At 42.0% G+C, this 23043-nt stretch overlaps 1 protein-coding gene across 1 annotated transcript; it reads left to right on the forward strand.

Annotated features, from left to right (window-relative positions):
- The first annotated feature begins 8227 nt into the window (after window positions 1-8227).
- Window positions 8228-21164, forward strand: NDUFA12 (NADH:ubiquinone oxidoreductase subunit A12). Its single transcript, XM_045826567.1, has 4 exons — window positions 8228-8375; window positions 9253-9335; window positions 12367-12454; window positions 20882-21164. Exons 1-4 carry the CDS (start codon window positions 8290-8292, stop codon window positions 21060-21062), a joined length of 438 nt encoding a protein of 145 aa, XP_045682523.1. The 5' UTR covers window positions 8228-8289; the 3' UTR covers window positions 21063-21164.
- Window positions 21165-23043: the final 1879 nt, after the last annotated feature.

Raw genomic sequence — 23043 nt, forward strand, 5'->3', positions numbered from 1 at the left:
GTTTTTTTTTACTGTGAAGAGGGGAGAGCTGTTTTAGTATCAGCCTAAGGCCTTGTTATTACTACAACAAAAGCATTTTAAACTCAGATGTCTTCCACAGTAATGTTTTCCTTAGCAAACCCGATACTGTTAAATATTTCTTTGCTCTGATTTCATGATGAATTATTTTGGTATGTCTATTTGTTGTTGTTAATTTTTGAGCAAATACAGGGTTTTCATTGCACTCGGAGTACACTTTTTATAAAGATTTTTTGCAATAGAAGAGAAGCTGAATTTTGTGGAAGGCTGTAGATTTTACTAGTTACTACTTTATTAATAAATCTAAAGTTTAAAGTATCAACTTACAGTCTTTACCAACTTATTAAGGGAATCTTTTTTCCCTGCTTAAGCCATGATTTTTGTCAATAGGTTTGTTTATAATATCAACTGGGAAAAACTTCATTTACTATGAAATACACAAGTGGGAAAAGCAGTAGGTTTACCTTTAGAAACACTAAGAAGTAAGCCAAGGATTTAGAAATGTACTCATGGTCAATTAACACATGTGTTTCTTGCAGGTACTTTTCTTGATTAAATTTGTAGTTATATTTGGAAGTGTTTTTAAAACTATATTAAAGCGTGACTTGTACTACAAATTTCAGTTTCCTGGCATTATAAATGGATTTCAGAGTTCTCTTTGTTGAGGAGTTATTCTTTTGCTTGTTTGTTACATAGTTAAGAAATTTCTAGTAAGATTTATTAAAGTACTTCTAGAAAGGGAAAACTATGGAAAACATTTTCGTATCAATTATTTTAGGATTATTATAAATCAGTTTGAAAACTTCTAGCTAAATATTACAAATGACTGTTAATTTATTTTCTTTCCTGAAATATCAGTAAAATGACAGTAAAGAGTAACCACATAACGATAAATAAAACAAGAGAAGAAATCACAGGATAAGAGAGTTCAGTGAGTTTTTGGAAATCCAAATCCGGGTAGAGAAAAACTGACTTAGCAGCACCAGAATCAACTAAGCTCCTGTCTGAGTGCCTGTAAAAGGCAATGCAGTGAGAGAAGCCAGGGTACCTTGCAGTATTCAGAAAAGATACTCAGTATCTTGAGGACTCAGGTGCTCATATATAGAGATGGTGCTTGGGACATAGAAAAGAAAGGATTGATTACAAGTCTATGTACAGGATCATTGAACTTTCTTTCTCTATATTTCAGTCAGGTGACCACTTTCTGTTTTTCCCCCTTTTCAAGCAAGGTTAATGCTCGTTAAAAACTAACTGGAAGATCATAGGACTTAGAGCAGGGGTGTCAAATTCATTTTTACCAGGGGCCACATCAGCTTCGCAGTTACCTTAAAAGGGCCGAAATAATTTTAGGACTATATAAATGTAACTACTCCTTAACTGTTAAGGAGTTGAAATTACATTCAGCCCTTTGAAGGCAACCGTGAGGCTGGTGTGGCCCCAGTGAAAATGAGTCTAACACCCTCAACTTACAGGATACCAGGGATAATAGATGCCTTGGATTAGGTATAGGGTTAAAAATGTAGATTAAGAGAAAAACCTGCATTCTTTTTTTAAAGTCTATTGATTATGCTATTACAGTTGTCCCATTTTTTTTCTCTGCTTTATTCCCCTCCACTCTTACCCCCCTTCCCTCCATCATTTCCCCTGCTTCATTCATGTCCATGGGTTGTACAAACAAGTTCTTTGGCTTCTCCATTTCCTATACTGTTATTAACCCCCCTGTCTATTTTGTACCTACCATTTATGCTTCTTTTTTTTTCCTTAAAGATTTTATTTATTTATTTTTAGAGAGGGAAGGGAGGGGGGAGAGAGAGAGAGAGAGAGAGAGAGAGAGAGAGAGAGAGAGAGAGAAACATCAATGTGTGGTGGCTGGGGGTCATGGCCTGCAACTCAGGCATGTACCCTGACTGGGAATCGAACCTGCGACACTTTGGTTCGCAGCCCAAGCTCAATCCACTGAGCTACGCCAGCCAGGGCTTCATTTATGCTTCTTATTCCCTGTACCTTTTCCCCCATTCTTCTCCCTCCCCCTCCCTGGTGATAACCCTCCCTCTGATCTCCATTTCTATAATTCTATTCCTGTTGAGTTGTTTGTTAGTGTGTTTTTGTGTTTATTTTTTAGGTTCAGTTATTGATAGTTGCTTGTTGGCATTTTACTGTTCACATTTTTTAACATCCTCCTTTTCTTAGATAAATCCCTTTAACATTTCATACAGTAAGGGCTTGGTGATGATGAACTCCTTTAACTTGACCTTATCTGGGAAGCACTTTATCTTCACCTCAGTTGTAAATGATAGCTTTGCTAGATAGAGTAATCTTGGATGTAGTTCCTTCCTTTTCATGACTTTGAATACTTCTTTCCAGCCCCTTCTTGCCTGCAAGGTTTCTTTTGAGAAATCACCTGGGAGACTTACGGATACTCCTTTGTAGGTAACTGTCTCCTTGTGTCTTGGTGTGTTCCTCTTTGGGTCCAACTTCTTTGGGACTTTCTGAGCTCCCTGGACTTATACTTCTATTTCCTTCACCAGATTGGGGAAGTTTTCTTTCACTATTATTTAAAAAAAGGTTTTCAATTTCTTGCTCTTCCTCTTCTCCTTCTGACACCCCTATGATTCAGATGTTGGAATGTTTAAAGTTGGCCCAGGGGTTCCTAAGCCTCTCCTCATCTTTTTGAATTCTTGTTTCTTCATTCTTCTGTTCCAAATCATTTATTTGAGTCCTGGTTCCCTGTGTATTTTTCTTTATTTCACTTTGGATAGCCTTCACTTCTTCCTCTGTGTTGTGTTTGTACTCGATCATTTTTGTGAGCATCCTGATTACCAGTGTTTGAACTCTGTATCTGATAGGTTGCCTATCTTCTTGTCACTTCTTCTTCTAGAGTTTTGATCTGTTCTTTCAGTTGAGCCATATTTTTTTTTAATCCTGGCGCACCTGTTAACGTTGTAAGTGGCGGTGTAGCCCTCTTTGCTGCATTGTGGCACTGTGTGGGGAAGCGGTCAAAGAGGGAATGATGCTGCTTGCTTGGTTCTCACGCCACTTTGTCACTTCCCCTCCTTCCCACAAACAAGTTCTGCCCTTTCAGGTGCTGCCCTGTTGCTGACTCCCGGGTAGGTGGGCATGTGTACATTCCAGGACCCTGTGGGCCCCTCCGACAGACTCTCCTGTGAGACTGGCAGTTTTCTCCCACCAATGCAACCCCCACAGGTTTTTATAGTCAGGTTTTGAGGCTTTCTTTTCCCAAGCTGGACCCCTGGGTTGCTTGGTCTGTGTGGCTCCCCAGTTGTTCCTCCCCGTGTCTTTGCACATGAATGTGGGACCTCCCGGTCCACCAGCCATGCCAGCCACTGCCTTGCCCCACTTTCCCTCCTCCCCAGCTTCCTTTCCCTACCCCTCCTACCAGTCTGGATGAATGTTTGTTTAACTCCTTGGTTGTTGGACTTCTGTACAGTTCAATTTCCTGGCAGTTCTGGTTGTTTTTATTTTTAAATTGGTTATTATTCTTCTTTTGGTTGTACAAGGAAGTGAAGCTATTTACCTATTCCTCCATCTTGGTTGGAAGCCAAAAATCATTCTGAATGTGAGCTCCCTAACCATATTCTCAGAGTGCTGTCAGGTGTAGGCTGCCTTTGTGAGGATTTTTTTTCCAGAGAAACTAATTGCCTCCAGAGAAATGATCACCAGACGCACACTCACTTTTCATTGTGCCTGGATAAGCAATCTGATTCCCATTTTATCACCTCAGTGAAGCCTGTTTGGGGGCTCTGCCTGCAGGGTCCCGTGTCCCCCCCCTCCCCCCCGCCACAGATGAGAATAAGTCTACCAAGACCTGATCTGCTTGGGGAGGAAAGGTGGCCCATCTCTCAAAGGAGAAGGGCCCGGAGCCTGTTCTTCAATGGGCTTTTATTGGGTTCATTTGCACAGGAATACAGATAAAATTTATTAATTGTCAGGCAGTATGGATCAAACAATAGATAACAAAGAACTCTGAGGGCGTATTTTGAGTCAAGGTCAGATAACTAAAGAGCTGTAAAACTTTGAGGAACAAACTAACTTCTTGCTTGGACCCTTATCATTTCATTGAGAGCATTCTAAACAAAGCAGGTTTCACAGGATTTTACATATTCTCCCTTAGGCCTGATTGCCCGAGCAACCTGCCCTTTCCAGCACAGGGCTGCACCACCCTCTGTCATTGTTTCAGGCCTAGGTGGAGCAAGGGAAGTAAGGCAGCTAGGAGATTAGGAGACTTATTGCAGACAGAATGAGGACTCAGGCTTTGTCAAAGCGGAGGGGCGAGGGTCCATCACCCCCTATTGTTGTAGCCTGCCAAGGTCCTTCCCTGGGGGCCTCCCACGTGATCATGCCTGTCTGAGGTCGTCCCCCCTTTGGGGAATCTTACCCATCATTGGCTAACTGACCAAGGATTGGGGGCCAGTTATGGATGAAGTAAAAGGAGCATAAGCAGCGCTCCTGCCAGGGAGATAAGCTTTGTCTGCTTAGTGCCTTATGGTCCAAGGTCGCTCCCTTAGCCTTAGCCTTGGAGAGGGTTACAGTTTCTGAAACCAGGCAGGGCAGTTCCCAACAGAAGCCCACTAGTTTTCAAGTCACGTGTATAAACATGGGCTTTCCATTCAGCTCTTTAGTGCCTACTATTAAATATGAGTATAGAGCCATGATAACTAGATATTTAGATCATACATGGTGGAGTAGGCAGATAGAATGCAAGGATTAGGAAAACACCCTTATTAATATTTCGAAGAAACTAGATGTTTTATCCATTAAATGAGAACAAGATGCTTGGAAAAGGAAAATTTGGAACAAGGAATATCCCCTGGAAATTAAAAATGATAGCCAAAGAAATTCATTAGAAGGGTTAGAAGATAAGTGGTTAAGTCACACTGAAAGTATAACAAAAAAAAAAAACAAATAGGAAATAAAAGATAATACTGGAAAATCAAATGAGGAGGTGTTACATTTTAATAATAAGAGTTTAAGGAAGAAAATACAGGCAGGTAAGAGGTGTAGAGGGGAGAGAAGTATAGTTATTAAGGCAGTAGAGATCCTTATGATGTAACTTCAGTATCTTGATAGGTAACATGCAGGAACTTACATGTGATAACATGGTGTAGAACTAAACATGCACACAAACGAGTACAAGTAAAACAGGAGACATCTGAATAAGATCAGTGGATTAATGTCAGTATCCTGGTTGTGATGATATAGTTTGCAAAATGTTACACCATTCAGAGAAACTGAGACAAGTATAAATAGGACAGGATCTCTGCATTACCTTACAATTGCGTGGGACTCAGTGTCTCAATTAAAAATGTCAAGTTAAATACTTTAAGGAGGTTAGGAAATTATTACATTGGCAATGCTCATCAATGGCTGCTAGAATCACAAAAAAGTGAAACAAGCAGACGCCATGTGTGCTTCCTGATGGAAGGATATCATCCTCTGTGAAAAATAGTGAACAATGATGACAAACCCACTAATCTGGTCAAGCATGTAAGTTTAATTACTAATTATAGGAAATACAGGGGATAGAAGAACACAGGGATAAAGTTAACAAAATATAGAGTAGGGGGAATTCTATAGGAGAAATTGCCCATTTCTTCATTAAGTAATTTGGAAGGACAAAAACAGGTGGAGAATGGGAGAAACCCTTAGACTATGAGAAGGGACCCCTCCACACACACACACACACAAAACCCGGAATTATTTTCTGGAGGGTGGGCCCCTTGTACAGGCTTCTCCTGCTACGTAGGTATTCTAGGAACCCATCTGTGTCAGTGTACCAGCTGGCACTGTGAGAGGCTGTGGTTGGCTTTGGTGAATTTTTTTTTTTTTAAGACTTTAAATGCCTTTGCACATTTCTTGACGATGTGTCTGCCCACACCTCACTGAGTGTTCAGCAGTTTTTGACCAAAAATGGCGCAACCCCCATGCCTCGTCCTCCCTGTTCATCTGAGCTCACCCCGAGGAACTTTTTTTGTTGTTTCTTTCACCTGTCTGAAAAAAGTCCTCAAAGGGGAAGGTTTTGCCAATGTGGAAGAGGTGAAACAAACTGGCAGAAGCACTAAAAGGCATCAAAATTGACAAGTTCAAAAACTGGATTAGTGGGGAAAAACATCTCCATGGGTGTATTGCATCAAACGGAGAGCGCTTTTAGAATTAGTCTATGGCCACACCACGCTGTGTGCACTCAGTGTCGTCTCATCTCAGAAGCTAGGCAGGGCCGGGCCTGGTTAGTACTTGGATGGGAGAATGCACAATGTTCTGTAAGTAAATTTTTGGTTTTTTAGGGTTCCCCTTCGTAATTTAAATGGAAATCAACCAGTTACAAACTATGAGTATTGCTTGGAAAAACTAAAAATATGAGAATTGGGGAATTTGAACTGTTCTCAATATTTAATATGAAGGAATTATTACCTTAATGTGAGGTGATAATGTGGTTGGGTTTTTGGTTTGTTTTGGTTTGTTTTTTTTTTTTGAGTTCTTAGATAGAAATATTTCAGATGGACTTTTTAAATAGGGGGACAGAAATGCATGGAAGTCACAGTTCAACATAAGGCAAATTCAAATGTGACATGATTTTGAGTGATAGAGTCTAAGAAATTTGACCCTCATATTTGCAAGTTTTTCTTTTGGGGTTGAAGGTTTAGTAGCATAAAATTATATCCCTCCCCTGGGTTTAGTCATATTGATCCTTTCAAGGAAATGTTTGGTTTTTGTTTGTTTTTTTAAGATTTTATTTATTTATTTTTAGGGAGAGAGAGAGAGAGGGGGGAACATCAATGTGCGGTTGCTGGGGGTCATGGCCTGCAACCCAGGCATGTACCCTGACTGGGAATCAAATCTGCGACACTTTGGTTCGCAGCCCTTACTCAATCCACTGAGCTACACCAGCCAGGGTGGAATATTGTTTGTTTTTAAACCCAGACAATTATGAAAGCTTGCAGTTAAAATTTGAGTGTGAATCTTGAAAACCTTCACTTTTTGGAAGAAATATGTTGACTTGAGTTTGGAAGAGCAAATGGTGAGAAGAGATGAAGGAAGTGAGGGTCTAAATTTCTCATCATGTAGTTGAGTCAAGAGAGAATGTTCCAGATTAATGGATCAAGGAATACAGGTTTTAAAGCATATAGCCAACCACTGCAAAATTACAAATAATATTCATTTAATACCCTTTATTATTTAAAATCTTAAGTATGCACAGCGAAGCCTGATGTGCAGAACAGGGTCATCATGAAATGGGAGGCTTGGGGTGGCTGGTGTCCCTGCCAGCAGAGGCCCAGTGACTTGTGTTACCCCACAAACAAGAAATTGGCCAACGTCCAGAACAACTTCCTGACTAATGACATCATGACATGCTGCTGCTGGTGGAGCTCTACAAGGATGACCCCTGACCTGGTGAGGTTCCAGGAGCACACCTATTTCATTTCCCTAGGCAGCAGGATGCCCGAGGACCAGGGCCTGTGCCATGTGCTGGATCAGGTTTTCAGCGTCCTCAAGCAAGGGAGCTGAGGCCAGGGGCCTCAGCCTCAGCCTGGGCCCCACTCCTGGCAGCTCTGGGTGAGGGGTGATGGGGTTTTAGGGGCTTCTTTGTGACTGGGTTGCTCCATTCCTCTGTGACAGTTGGGTGATGACAGGAGCTCAGATAATAAAGGAGAGAAGAAATATGTATATTTCTTCTTTATTATCTACATATGTAATGCACAAAGTACTTTTCTGATAATTTTAAATTTTTGAATTTTAACCTTGCAACTAAGCCAACCAAATTCTCAAGAGCAGATACTTAATCATATACCTTTCTAGTCCTTCTCTTTATTCCTACACAACGCTAGTATATGTACTCAATACCATTATGTGCTTAGTATTGGATTCCTTAATAGTATCTTGTTTCTAAAGAATCTTGGTCCTAGAAAGGATTTTGAAGTAGTCTGAGTTGAGACCCCCAAAGGAGGAATCCTTCACCTGGAGTAGCCTAGTTTCAGGTGAGTTTTCCACCACAAGTTCCACCCTATGAATGCAGCTTCCGAGAACCGATAAAAGTTTATTGCGCCTTTGCTTCGCAAGGAAACCAACCGCAACATATTCGGAAACAGGGTAGTGGCTACGCAAGAGAGCCCCAGATACGCGCGCGCATAACCACCTGGTTTGATGTGAGCGAGCAGGAAGAACTTGCTGCGCTCGGCTCCCTGCAGCTGAGTGTTCGTTTCCTTCCGGTGCCTTTTCAGCGGCGTACCCGATGGGCGGGGCCTGCGGGGCAAGATGGAGTACGTTCAGGTCTTGAAGCGCGGTCTGCAGCAGGTCAGCGGCCACGGTGGCCTCCGAGGCTATTTACGAATGCTCTTAAGGTAGGCAGGTGACCATAGCCATGCTCTTGGCCTCTGGGCTGGACTTGCCCTGGTTGGGATCTTGGAAAGGGGCTCGGGCTTGGGTCACCCTGGAGAAACCGCAGCTCTGGTCAAGGACGAGCAGCCCAATCTCTGCATTTCCCCCCCGCCCCGGGCTAAAGTCTCTTTCCAGGGGTCTCCCAGAGATAGGACCAAAGCCAGCTCTAGAGATAGAGCTGTGTGACGTGGAGGCGAGGGCCTGCACCCTTCCCTGCTTCCTGGAGAGGAATGAGCATTGTCAAATACTCACTCTGTGACCTTGAAAGCTCCCTGCCTCCCTTCCCTGGCTTTCAGTTTCTTCCTCTGTATCTTAAGGCGTTAAACAAGGTGATCATAATGATCCCTACTAGTTCCAGCATTCATTGAATCCAACTAGCAGCATCGCCCGTGGAAGCCAATAGAAAACCTAGAGTCGAATGAAAGCCAAGACATTGATACTTTAGGTTGAAATGCTTTGGCTTCCTGATTTCATGAAGGTGTTTGCTAACTCCAGTGCCCTGATAGATAAAAGTAGTCTTGTAATTTGTATCCATATATTTAGTGTAACTTCAGTATATTAGTTGGGTCAGTTTATCTTTTTTTGTGCTGTCTATGTGGTTCTGGAGGCAACATGAGCGGGTATTCTAGATCTCTTATCCTGAAAACTGGTGTGTCAGCAGCGGGTGGTGTGAGCCTGGAGAGGAAGGCTAGAAAGTCTGCAACTAGTGATTATCCCCAAGCATTTCTTCATTTTTCTAGTTGCCTTTGTTGCTGAAAGTTGGTATTCTGACTTTATTTATGTTTGTGTTTTGAACAAAGAATTATTCTAAAATATCTGTACTCTTTGGGATATTCACAGGCTAAATGATGTGAGGGTTGGTACACTAGTGGGTGAAGACAAATATGGAAACAAATACTATGAAGACAACAAGCAGTTTTTCGGTGAGTACAGTATTTCTTGGTGTGAATGATGGGAGTGAGCTTGAGACTTGATTTGATTCTGTTTTTCATAATATACAAGGAGCTTCTTTTTTTTTTTTTAAGATTTTTATTTATTTATTTATTTTTAGAGAGAGAAGGGAGGGAGATAGAGAGAGAAACATCAATGTGTGGTTGCTGGGGGTTATGGCCTGCAACCCAGGCATGTACCCTAGCTGGGAATCCAACCTGCGACACTTTGGTTTGCAGCCCACTCTCAATCCAACAAGGAGCTTCTTTAATCAGTATATAAAGCTGCATATACCTTTTATTTCATGGGATTATGTTGTGCATGTTGTTTGTAAACGGGTGTAATTTTACATAAAAACCATGACCATTTTCCCATATTACTTGGATGTATCTCCAGCATGCCTTTTTTGTTTGGATATTTGTGTTTTCTTATTTAATTTTTTTTTTTCACAGCAACACCATTACATTTTCAAACACTTTACTGTTGATAGACATTTAGACTGCCTTTTTTTACTGTAAACCAGGGGTGTCAAACTCATTTTCACTGGGGGCCACATCAGCCTCGTGGTTGCCTTCAAAGGGCTGAAATAATTTTGGGACTGTATAAATGTAACTACTCCTTAACTGTTAAGGAGTTGAAATTACAACCGGCCCTTTGAAGGCAACTGCAAGGCCTTCATGTAGTCCCCCGGTGAAAATGAGTTTGACACCCCTGCTGTAAGCAATACTTCAGTGAACTTGTCTGTAACTATATCACACTTATTTGTTTAAATGTTCTGAAAATAAATTTCTGGAAGTGGAATTGCTGAGTCTGAATATACACATTTAAATTTTTGATATACTTATTGCGAGATTGTTAAAGCCTGGTTCTGTTGCCCTGACCTAACTCTATGAAACCTTACTTCCTCCATCTGCCTTCACGTATCCCTGCCTCACTGGATTAGAGTTCACTTTTGTTTATTTACTTATTTGTTTATTTATTTATTGATGTTGAGTAGTATGAGTTCTTTATACATTTTGAATATTAACCCCATTTGTTTATTTTTTCTTTTGTTTCCCTTGCCCAGGGAGATATATCAGAAAAAAATATTGCTAAGAGAAATGTCAGGGGTTTTACTGTCTTTGCTTTCCTTTAGGATTTTTACAGTTGTGAGTGTTACATCTGTCTTTAAGTAATTTTGAGTTTCTACTCGTATATGGTGTAAGAAGATGGTCTAGTTTCATTGTTTTGCATGTATCTGTCCAGTTTTCCCAGTATCATTTAGTGAATAGATTGTCTTTACCCCATTGTATGTTTTTGCCTCCTTTGTCAGATATTATTTGAATATATAGATGTGGGTTTATTTCTGGGCTTTCTGTACTGTTTCATTGGTGTATATGTCTGTTTGTATGACAGTACCATGTTGGTTTTAAAGATTTTATTTATTTTTAGAGAGATAGGAAGGGAAGGAGAAAGAGAGGGAGAGAAATATTGATGATAGAAACATCGATCAGTTGCCTCGCATACACGCCATGACTGGGGACCTAAACCACATCCCACGCATGTGCCCTGACTGGGAATCAAACTGTTAACCTTTCACTTTGAGGTATGATACCCAACCAACTGAGCCTCCATGGTAAGGGCAGTACCATGCTGTTTTAATTACTATGGACTTATAGTATAGTTTGATATCAGGTAGCATGATACCACCAACTTTGTCCTTCTTTCTCAATATTGCTGAGACTATTCAGATTCTTTTGCAGTTCTATATAAAATTTTGGATTATGTGCTCTAGTTCTGTGAAATATGCCATATTTTGACAAGGATTGCATTGAGCCTATAGATTGCTTTGGGGTATGGATATTTTAATGGTGTTAATTCTTCTTATCTATAAACATGATATATGCTTCCATTTTTTTTGTATTTTCTTCTGCTTTTTTCCATGGTTTACTTTTAGTTACTTATTCTCAAGATTGATTTCTCTAACAGAAGAAGCAAATCCTGATTAAAGGCTTTATTTCTTTAAATAGATGTGGTTATGTTTAAATTGCATTAGTTGGCATTTGTTGATTGTTTGTTTACCTAGGGAAACTCGAAAGCAAATACAGATTATCTTTTGCTTATTGGTTTAAATCCATTATAGAGATGGATTTAGTATTCCTTGTTTGTGGGGTAGGGCCAGTGAGGAAATGGTAGAAGGAATTAATATTTATTATACACTCATATGGTTGATGCAGAAGTAGGTATATGTGTGTGTGACTTAATTTTCACAGCAACATTAAGATATAGGTATAATCATTTACTTTTAATAGACAAAGAACCTGAGGCTCATAAAATTTGCCTGATACTCACTGACAATAAGTGACAAAGTCTTGATTGGATACAGGTCTTTGCCCATCTTAAGGACCCAATAGAAACAGTCTTATAAACTGTGGTTAGGCCTCCAACTACTCCACAGAAGTGTGTCACAGAATGCAGCCATGTGGTTGTATGTTGATGACATGAACTGTCCTACTTAATCAAACCATCATTTATATACAGTTTGCTTATTATGTATAATCACCGATTTCTGAAAGCGTCTCTGGTGATATGGAAACACAATTCAAGTACGATTGCTGTGAATACGTTTCTGCCGCCCCATTTTCAGGAGGAGCACTTTCTCTCTTGAGTACCCTGACTGGCTGGGAACACACCCCTCTGCCCTCTCCACTGCTTCCTAGGCCTGGGTGGAAGCAAGGGCTCTCCACGGCGGGAGAGGCCTGAGCCCCACCCACTGAGTGGGCCTTAGTCCCTCTGCAGGGAGTTTGCTGTGGCAGCTGCCAGGCTGTGGGTAAAAGGCTGCCGTACACCTCTGGGAGCCCGCCGTCACCGCCACCACCTGGGTGCTCATCCTCTAACATTTCTCTTACATACGAACACATAGAAGCCTTGTCTTAATGAAGAGGTTGTCTTCGTTGATATTATGCAATTATGTTTTGTTTTGATTTTTTTTTTTTTTAAGGTTGTCTTTGTTTTCTCTTTCTAAACGTCAATCTTTCCCCTCAGGCCGTCACCGATGGGTTGTATATACCACCGAAATGAACGGCAAAAACACGTTCTGGGACGTGGATGGAAGCATGGTGCCTCCCGAGTGGTAAGCTAAGTGAACCTTCTATTTTTTTGGCTTGGCAATGTTTGTTTTATTACACAAATATTTATTGAATAGCTTATTTCTTAATAAGGCAGTAAGTGGTACTCCAAAAGCATCTGTCTCGGTTCTATATTTCAGTTTTTGTGCATCAGGAGTTTAGACAAGACATAGCCTGGGTGGCTTATCTCTGCGCCAGGGCATCAGGCCTCAGGTGGAAGATCCCAAGGCTGGGTACTGGACACCTCTGCAGACTTGTCCACTCAGTGTCTGGGAGCTGATGTTGGCAGTCAGCTGGGGACGTAGCTGGGACCTCCTCATCACGCGCTCTGAGAGAGAGAGACAGAGAGACAGAGAGCGAGCGAGCGCTGGACAGAAACCATAATGCCTTGTCCGACTTAGTCTTCAAAATCATCTAGTATCAATTTTACATTTCGTTGGTCACGGCAATTGGCGAAGTCTGCCCAAGCTTAATGGGAGAGAACCTGGACCCTGTCTCTTGGTGGAGGTGTGACAGCCTCACACTGTATGTGGGGACACAGAGTGGTGTGGCTGTCTTCGGGGGGACACAATATGCCACAGTGTCACCCAGCTGTGGGTGCGGGGAAGGGCAAAAAGAACTCTGGCTCTGATCTTCTTTGGCAGTTTGATCTTAAGCAAGTTCCTTGACCTCTCTGGGGCTTAGTTTTCTCACCTGTAAAATGAGAACCCCCAGATTCCTTAGATCTCTAAAAACTGATTTTCTAATATAACCATTTTGAAATGAAATTCTAAATGCTTTTACTTGAATTACTAAATTTTATATTAAATATTTCAAAACAAAGTACTGATATATATTCCATAGGTTGCTGAAATAATACCATTTGGTAGATATACAATAAACTCTGGAGATCCTTTCTAGTCAGTCTAGAAAATTTCACCCAAAAAAAACTAGAAATAAGTGTATCAGGTTAACTGACATTTTATTTTAGTCAAACTTGATCATCAGAAATAGTTTTGGGCTCTAGTGAGTAGCATCTGGGATAATCTCAGAGTGTTCACTTCCATTGTAAAGTTACCCATTTTGAATCATTTCAAATTAAGTTGCCAAAATGATGACACCCTAGCACTCCTGAGTAATTTAACACGTAATTCCTGCAAATTAGGCTGTTCTGCTCCCTAACCTCAATATCATCATCAAAGTCAGGAAGGTCCCAGGGACACACCACTGCTGCAAGGTCTCCAAACCCCATTCAGGTTTTGTCAGTTGTCCCAATGGTGTCCTTTGTAGCAGGAGGATCTAATCATGCATTTCAGGTGCATCTTATTTTCCTCTAGTCTCTTTCACCTTGGATTGGTTCCTCAGCTTTTCCTTGCTTTTTATAATCTTGATACTTTTGAAAACTACAGGCCAGTTATGTTACAGAATGCCCCTCAGTGTGGGCTTGTCCAGTGGCTAGATTCAGACTGTGTGCTCTGGCAGCAATGTCACAGAAGCAGTGTCAGGTTCTTCTGCACGCTTGCTCTGGGGTTTATACAGGTGTCCCTTGAATGACACGGGTGCACTTAGATGCGAATTGTTTCATTAAATATCCGTACCGTTTTCCATCTTCCATTGGTAATCCACAGGTGTGGAGGGCCAACTGTATGTGTCAATGAGGTTTTTTCAGTTGGCATAAGGGGTTTTAGAAGCTTGTGTAGGGAAGCAGGATCACTACCGCTGTGACTGTGACCCTGGTCCAAGCCCCAGTTACCTCCTGCCTGGACCTCTACCTCAACCTCCCAACTGGCTGATTGCATTCCCGCAGAACTAGTATTCTTTACATACTGACTGGTCAGGGTGATTATTTTAAAATGTGCATCAGAGCTCATCAACTCTCTGCTCAGATCTTTTCATGATAGTGAGAGTTAAAACTCCAACTCCTTACATGGTCTGCAAGACCTTCTGTGCCCCTGGCCCTGCCAGGCACTCCACACACCGCCCTGGTCACAGCCCTGCTGACCCCTGACTCAGCCACATCGGCCTCTCACTCCCCTTGAGCAGTGAGCACACTCCCATCTCAGTCACTTGGGACTGTTTCCCCTGATGTCACACTGGCTCACGCCTCACGCCTCTCTTGAGTCACAAGTTCCTGCTCCAGTGGCTTCTCATACTACCCTAGTTCAGAACACCGTGTCCCCTGTTCTCTCACACTGTGTCCCCTTCAGCTTGGTAGCACTTATCTCTGCTGGTGTGTTATTATATGTTATTTAATTTATTGATTTCCCAGCTGCCTTGCTTCTTAATGATAAGAACTTTGTTCACAATGGTGTTGCTAAAGCCTAAAACAGTGTCTAGCACATAGTAGTTGCTCAACAAATATTTGTTGAGTGGCTGTACTATTTTACTTGATACACTACTTTACTTGAAATAATCACTTATTTTGCTTTAGGATACAATCATTTCTTTCACTTCTAGCTGATCCAAAAATGGTATGTCTGTCTTTCCTTTTTGTAGCTTTTGTATGAATTTAAAGCTAGATTTACCTCTGAATTCCATTCTCACTTCTACCTGTTCCTTTCAGTACCTTGTCCCACTAAATCATTTGTTTTAGTCTTTTAAAATATTCTTCCCGTAAATAAATTACCATCTCAATGGCAGGGAATGTTTTCTTTCTTTTGGTATATCTGCTCAATCTAGCCTTTTTCAGATAGGGAGGAGTCCTGTAAAACACTCTTTGAATTGAATTGAAATGGGTGTTGCTCGGTATAATGGGTTGCAAGATTCTTTTTTTTTTTTTTAATTTTTTAAAATTTTAATTGTTGTTCAATACAGTTTGCAAGATTCTTTTCAGAATAGAGCCTTCCTGATATTTACTTTATTTCTGCTCCAGAAAATCAGATTATTAAGAAGCCGTGTACTAAGAAATGATAAACTATATGTTTAAGTAGACTTTTATTTGTTACAGAATGTTATATTTATAATCTTTCTCTGTTAAAGTGTTAATTACAAGCAGAAGACAAGATTGTTTCTATTTCTTTTTTAATCTGAGGGCACGCCCATTAATTTTAGAGAGGGGGGGGAAGTGAGAGACAGAGACAGGGAGAGAAAAGTTGATTGGTTGCCTCATAGGTACCTGGACCGGTAAGGGCCTGCAAGCCAGCCGTGTGCCCTGACTGGGGATGAAACCCACGACCTTTAGGTTTACAGGGAGACACTCCAACCAACTGAATCACACCAGCCAGGGCAGATTGTTTTGATTTTTAAAATTCAGCTTTTGAGCCCTGGCTGGCGTAGCTCAGTGGATTGAGCGCGGGCTGCGAACCAAAGTGTCGCAGGTTCGCTTCCTAGTCAGGACACATGCCTGGTATGCAGGCCACGGCCCCCAGCACCCGCACGTTGATGTTTCTCTCTCTCTCTCTCTCTCTCTCTCTCTTTCTCCCTCCCTTCCCTCTCTAAAAATACATAAATAAAATCTTTTAAAAAATTCAGCTTTTGTTTGACACATTTCACCTACTATTCAGTGCTTCATTTAAGATCAATTCTAACATTTTACAAACCAGAGTTGTTGGAAAATTTCATACCTGAGGGTATGGAAATAAACTGTGTACTGTATTACTGACTGCTCTTGATTCCAGTTTCCCAGAGAAATCTTTATTATGTTCACAGGTTATCAGTGTATAGTATCTGCTGGAGATAGTGATATGTAGGAAACTTTTGAGGTTTCTAGATTTAAAAAAATAAAAACAGTTTGACCCTTTTCTATGTAACTGTAGTAAATGACATTGCATTGTGGAATTGACCTAGAAAAATTTTCCATTAAGGAGGACTGAGTGGAACACTCTTTCACTAAAACATTTGAATACTTTAGAGTGATTTTTTTTAAATGATGGCTTAATGGGGATGGAATGGGGTTAGAAGTAGACAGAACATATTTATAGTCTCAAAAAAAATGACAGATGACTTGGACAGGGTTTTAAAACCATCTCTAGTTGATTTGAATTAGAAGGATTTTTCTTTTTCATAGCTTTTTTTTTCTTTCTGTAAAGTAGTACATGTCCATTACAGAAAATTCAGAAAAATAACAGAAAATGTCCTAAAGCAATGTCCTATTTTATTTACAAAGCAAACAAAAATAATCTGTTATCCTACCACTCTGAGACAAACCATTGTTAGCATTAAATACAATTCGTGCAATCTCTTTTCCGTGTACTTGTGTCCTTTTGTTTTTGTTTTTAACATAAAAGGGCTTTTTGAAGAGACAGCAAGGTTTGAACCCTAGCTCCAGACCTTAGGTAAATTACTTAAACTCCTGATGTCCTAGGTTCCTCGTTTATTCAATTGGGATAATAACATCTGTCCCATAGAGTTGTTATTATAAGGATTAATATCTGTACAGTGTTTAGAATGGTGCCCACGACTTATAAATGCTAAGTATTGTTAAATAAATTCACTAAATAACCTGCTTTTTAAACTCAACATAGTGTAAACCTTTTCTCACATCATAACATATTCTCTGTAACATAATTCTTACTGATGTTTTATTCTTCTGTTATTTAAGTATTTCCTTTTACTCCTGGTTTTGTTCCTTGCGTTGTTTTCACCACTGTGAGTAAAGCCGTGGTCAGTCCACTGGCCTGCAGGCGCCTTCCCGTCCTCACTCCTGTGGCCGGTTCCCAAGTCAGGTCGTTGCACCCAGGAGTGTGCACGCTTTGTAAGTTTTAGTGCCTCTTGTCCATTTTTCTGTTGGATATTTGAGTTTTTCTTTCTGACTGGCGATGATAGATGAAGTACTTTTCTGTATATTTCAAATGGTTTTCCCTGGTTTTCTTTTATCCTCTAATCTTGTTTTCGGAGTTTTAGGACATTTATCTGTACATTTATTTTGATATTTGTCCTAGGAAATACAACTTGACTTTTTTTCAAATTATCCTAGCATCATTTGTTGAGGAGTGTTTACTTCCCCCCCAGATTTGATATGCTAGCCTTGTCTTATCTGTCCTTCAGTCTGTTTAGGGGATAGTACTGTTTTGCTGTTGGACTTGGTCCCAGTTTTTAGGCCACTCTGATCTTCAAAACTTGGACGTCTGGTGGTGTCGGCCTTCCTGGTCATTGTGAGTTTTCAAAACTTGCTTAGCCAGACTTTCCACTGATCCTTATAATCGTCAGACCCTACTGGGACTGTATTTCAGATTGCACTTAATTAAAAATAATAGTCACTGAGCTGACAGAGTTTGAGTTGGGTATTTTGTAATGAACTATCTTTTCTTTTTTAAATTTGTTAAATTTATCAGTCCCATTCTGGGGTTAGATGGATCTCGGGATTTTGGCAGATACATAGATATTAGCATAATTCTAACCTGTTTTCATCTGTTGACTGTAATTTAAGTCACTGATCAAAGGGTTCTCTTCAGCCTTTGGGAAGCTTTGTTCAAGCCTCAGCTCTGTAACGTGTGCCGTGGGACCTTGTGAAAGTCGTTTCAGTTCTGTTTTCTCAGTTTTAAAATGTGAAATATTAAATAGACAGCTATAAGTGATCATGTGTGAGAATGTTGCATAAACTAAAGTGGGATGGAGTAATAATAGTTTTAGTGCCATGAGTATTTTTTTTAATCCTCACCCAAGTGTATGTTGTTGATGCCAGAGAGGGAGGGAGGGGCCAGAGGGGGAGAGAGAAGAACACGGGCCGGTGCCCAGCCGGGGATCGAAGCCCACCACCTTCTGGGGCACAGGGACAGCGCTGCACAACCTACCCGCCCAGCCAGGGCAGCGTGAGGGGTATTTTTACCTTAGAAAAACAGTCTGGAGTTTTTCTTTCGTCTTTCCTATTTATTTTTTGAAAAACTAAAACAATCTTTGGCATTTCTGGGCTCAGTGATGTTAAGTGAAAGCATCTGAAACTTGAACATTATGGTCAGAAACCAGTCCTGAGTCCCGGAATTAATAAGGTATATTATCCGAAAAGAAAGATTCAAAACAGCCTGTGGTTTCTTGTTGTCGTTCGCTGTTATTTGGCAGTGTTTTATTTCCGAGGATTTTCTGAAAAGGAAAATTAAATCTTTTTAATCTTTGTTGTTAATACTAACCTGAAAAGACTATATTGATTTGCAAATGATTTTTAGAATGAATCCCTTCACTTTGCACTTTGCATGCACTCAGCGGAGAGGCTGTCTGAGCGCTGAGGAATACTTTCCACGAAAGACCCGTGTTCTTTCCCTGTTGCCTGACACATTTTTGTCCTCTTATGCAGCTGAAAACAGGGCCAGCCACTCGTGGGGCTTATTTCCGTTTGAGTCGTGTTGTGATCATGTCTTTGTTTCCCATTATTTTGATACAGCTTCAATATATTTGAGTTCTGAATTTCCCCCCAAAATGTGTTAAAGTTTCATTATGAATGTTTATCTCTTTGGTATTTATAACTTTTCCCCTTTCCGCCAGTCTTCTCATTTGTAGCTTCACTGACTGTAACATTGAGTTTAAGTGACCTGGTGTTTTGTCCGGTGAGAAAACACCGTTGACACACACTGAAGTGGCTGTGGCTGCCACAGTGTCCCGACGGTGCTGTTGGGCCGCTGGCGCCCTTCGTTCGTTAGAATAAACAGACCCCGCTGTTTCGCAGGCACTCTTTGGTGTGGAAGTCTAGAAGGTACAGTTTCTGCAGCCTTCCTTTAATGCTAATTACAGCAGAAGGGTGAGGCCAGCCCAGCGGACAGTCACGTTTGTTGTTTCTTGTCGTCCCTCAGCGGCCACAGTGAGAACAGATGGCTCACTCATCCCCTGACTCCTGCCAGAAGCCTGGCTGGGTAACATTTTCAGGCTTTATGTGCTGTGGCAAAAAAATATCTTTTAGTTTCTTGAGCATTTTTTATTTCTCCATGAATTCAATTTGTCACTTAAATAACTGAATAAGATACAAAAAAAAAAACCTTTGGACTGTGGTTCCCTAAACACCATTTTAACCTTCAGGAATCGTAACAGCAATTATTCAAATAAAATTTCCTGCAGTTGCTTAAGATGACTCAACAAGGTAAAGTTAAGAATCTCTGCTATGCCTTGAGTTTACGCGAAGCCCCTTGGTGTTGGCAGCCTGTCCTCCTCCGAGTGGCAGGGAGCCCGTCTCACCAGCAGCTCCCAGAGGGTCTCAGAGCCCGGCGAGCGGCCGGCCGTGGTGTGCTGGCCCCGATCACTCCCGCTGAGTGATCCGCGCCGCCTTTGGGGGGTGTGACAGGGACCTTTGGGGGGTGTGACAGGGACCGCGGCCCGGTGTGTGTAGACTTCCTCGTTCTTCACGCTGTCGGCTGATCACGATACAATTATCTTCAGCCTCAAATACAGCAGTGGTAATAATATTTTATCTCTTTGCTTAATGGTTTTAGTCAGTTACCTAGTTAGATCTATCAATTACTGCTAGCAAATATTCTTGAACTTACATAGCATCATAACTCTTTCTTATACGCTTTAGCCTTAACTGTTTTACTGAAACCTCCTCCTCTTGCCCTTTTCTCTGTAGCTGAGCAACTCCCCCACCTCCACCCCCACCCTTGGAGCTGCAGTGCTGTCGCTGTCAGGGTCCTCATGCCCTTTTCTCGCAGGGTCGCATCTGCCTTAGGAGCTCTGAGCCTGGGGGTGTCTGGGATGGATCGTCTTTCTCCGTCCTTTCCCGTGTAAATCCGGCTTGGCTTCCTGCTGAGTTTTACTCTTCGTCCCTTGGACATCGACTCTTCCTTTCTCTGTCATCAGAGAGACATTCCTCTGCGGACTCCGCGCAAAGCACCCAGCTTCCTTCTTGGGCTGGATTCCTGGCACCTCCCAGCAAACATCCTTTGAATTGAAATGGTTAAACACTTAGGCTGAAACACTTGGGAACTTTGGGCTGTGAGCTAATAATTTTCAGATAACAAATTTTATGTTCTGCGTTTAGACTTGAGCTTGAATTTAAGATTCACGCAGAGACCCTCCTCCTCTCCTTCAGCATTTGGGTTTCAGACTCTCGCAAGCCAGAGCAAGCCGAGCACACAGAAGCTCCAGAATCAGCCTCTGCATCTCGTAGTAATGCTGTCGTTCATCGATTTGAGAATGTATTTCTCCATCTAAAATCAGGGTGCATATTCCGATCAGTAGTGTCACCAGTAATTGGCAGCTTTTCCCTTTCTTAGAGGCACGTAAAACAATGGTGTCTCTTAAAATCGATGGTGTCCTAGACGTGATGAAATACGGTAAGGATGGTACCCATAGCTAATGTTTGTTGAGTACCTACTATGCACAGGAATTTTTCTAGGTGCTTTATGTGTATTATCTTGTTTAATCCTTACACCATCCTTAGGAAGGAGGATGTTCAGGTGAAAAAACTAAGGCATGGAAAGGCTCAGTCGGTTAGTGATGGAGCTACGATTTGAGCTCAAGCAACAAAATAGCCCCACTGCCCCCAGCACACTACTCTGCCTCTTCACGACTGTCTTTTTTCCCTCCTCAAGGCATCGTTGGCTTCACTGCATGACTGATGATCCTCCAACAACAAAGCCACCTACTCCTCGCAAATTCATCTGGGCAAACCACAAATTCAACGTGAGTGGCACTCCAGCGCAGTACGTACCTTATTCCACCACCAGGAAGAAGATTCAAGAGTGGGTCCCGCCTTCGACACCTTACAAGTAAAGACAATGGAAAACAGTTTAAACATGTAAACTATGGGGGTTTTCATGTAATTGCACTTTTACTGCTTACTATTAATTTGATTAAAATTATTTGATTAAACAATGTCTTCTACCCTTTGTCATTTATCGTTTGCAAAGCAGAGGCTTACCAACATGGGTAACTGAAACAGACTTCCGCTGGGGTGGCTGCCTGGCTTGCAGTTCCCCCCCGTCCCAGGGGTCACGTCCGTGATCCGTGACCCGCCTCACTGCCACAGCTGATCGGTGGGGGAAGAGCTGAGCCCGAACGGAGCCCAGCAGACTTTCTTGAGGGAAGGGCAGACTTGACTGGAGAGACAGAGAAGTTAATAGTGGCCAGAGCTCGACGGCTCTTATGGCAGCTCCCCCTGAGGAGGAGGAGTTCAGAGACTTCCTACTTTCCGAGCTTCGGTTCTTGCACGGTGTGTCTGGATGTGTGAACTGCCCCAGGATCCACCCAGTATGTTCCTATTTCTTTACACCAACTAGGGTCGCTGGTTTTTTGTTGTTGCTTTAAACAGAAGAACTTTAATGTTAGATTGGTTTCAGAAAGTGAGTTATAGGCAAAAGATTTCCTGGGCACTGGTTGTGTCTGGGTAGGATGAGGGCAGAGCCACGTCCCTCTGTGTTCTGGACAGAAAGCACGCGGCTTCAGCAGTCTGGTGGCATGTCAAGCTGTTGTATTGGTTTTAGTCACCAGGACCCATGAGCCTCCTAGGATAAGGTCCTTGAATACTGGTTAGTAGCTCCCATAGAACAATATAATGGTGATGGAAAAAGAATGCAAAGATTATGGAGTCAGACAGTTGCTTTCAAGGGCACTGGATAACCTAAAGGAGAGAAGGAACCTTGATTCCCAAATCTCAGCTCAAGGCATTCAGTGAAACTGGGCACTTACATGGCTTAGCTAACCTCAAGTTTCTTGAAAGTTGAGGGATAGAGTGGGGTCCTGATTGTTGGTCTGGGAGTATCTGGAAGGAGCTAGGAAGTCCTTGGTTGCACTTGAGTGTCACCCAGGGCAATTTTTAAGCTCTAGAGGCCCAGGCTTTTAAACCAGCATCCCTGAGGGTTCCAACCCGATGATTCGATTGCAGCTAAGGTTGTGACCTACCAGGCTAAAGAAAATCACACCATAGTAGTTCTTCTGAAAGTCTCTCCGATCACAGGAAACAGGTTTTCTCACAGCCCCACCGCTGCATGGGGACCCCTTACTTAGCTGGATCAGGTTGAGTTGGGCACCCTCAGGAGATACTATGTCCAGTGTGTTATTTCGGGCAGCTATCTGCAGTTTGCTGAGGGACTGGTAGAGCAGGACCAAACGCTAAAAGCTGGCCAGTGCTAGACTGAGCTCTTACGTGTTCTGCCCATGTGCGCCTTCAGTAACTCTTCCGCCAGGGCCTAAAACACGGCTTTCCAATGCCATTAGGATGGATTGCCAAGGGAGACTTGTAAGCAATTAGAAGTTCTCTCCCAGCCTGCTGTTCTTTCTGGGTCAGGCCTTTCTTCACTCGTTAGAAGAACAATGGGTGTGTTCTTCACGGGGAGAGAGAAGGTGGGAAGGTCATCCCTGGGAAATGTCCGGTCTGCACAATCTTACTGCATTCAGGTAATCTTAGAGTCAGGCATGCAATCAATAGGCAGCTGCCTTAGGTTTTAAACCAGGTTTGTTTTTTTTTAAAGCTGACTTTATAGGTCTAGTAACTGACACTTGAATTAAGCTAGAAGATCACAGCTTCCCGAGTCCTGGACCTGAGTTAATCCTCAGGACCAGAACCCTTGGCTTATGGGCCGTGCTGTAGTAATAAGATGTGTGTCGTGAGCCTTCCGCCAGCTACTTCTTTAGGTGATGTGTACTTAGAAAAGAAATATGCTGTGTACCCCCGTCAGAACAGAGGTTACGGGAGGGAGGGAGGACCTCACTTCACTCTAAGTCCACTGGGGCACTGAACTCCCCTGCCTTCCCC

This window comes from Phyllostomus hastatus, unplaced genomic scaffold (assembly GCF_019186645.2).
Source record: "Phyllostomus hastatus isolate PE091 unplaced genomic scaffold, TTU_PhHast_1.1 phas_scaffold_755, whole genome shotgun sequence".
Lineage (NCBI taxonomy): Eukaryota > Metazoa > Chordata > Mammalia > Chiroptera > Phyllostomidae > Phyllostomus > Phyllostomus hastatus.

Coding starts and splice junctions, on each gene's coding strand:
- NDUFA12 (XM_045826567.1), top strand. CDS start 8,290: ATGGAGTACGTTCAGGTCTTGAAGCGCGGTCTGCAGCAGGTCAGCGGC. Junction 9,336..12,366: donor AGACAACAAGCAGTTTTTCG/GTGAGTACAGTA, acceptor CTTTCCCCTCAG/GCCGTCACCGATGGGTTGTA. Junction 12,455..20,881: donor AGCATGGTGCCTCCCGAGTG/GTAAGCTAAGTG, acceptor TCCCTCCTCAAG/GCATCGTTGGCTTCACTGCA.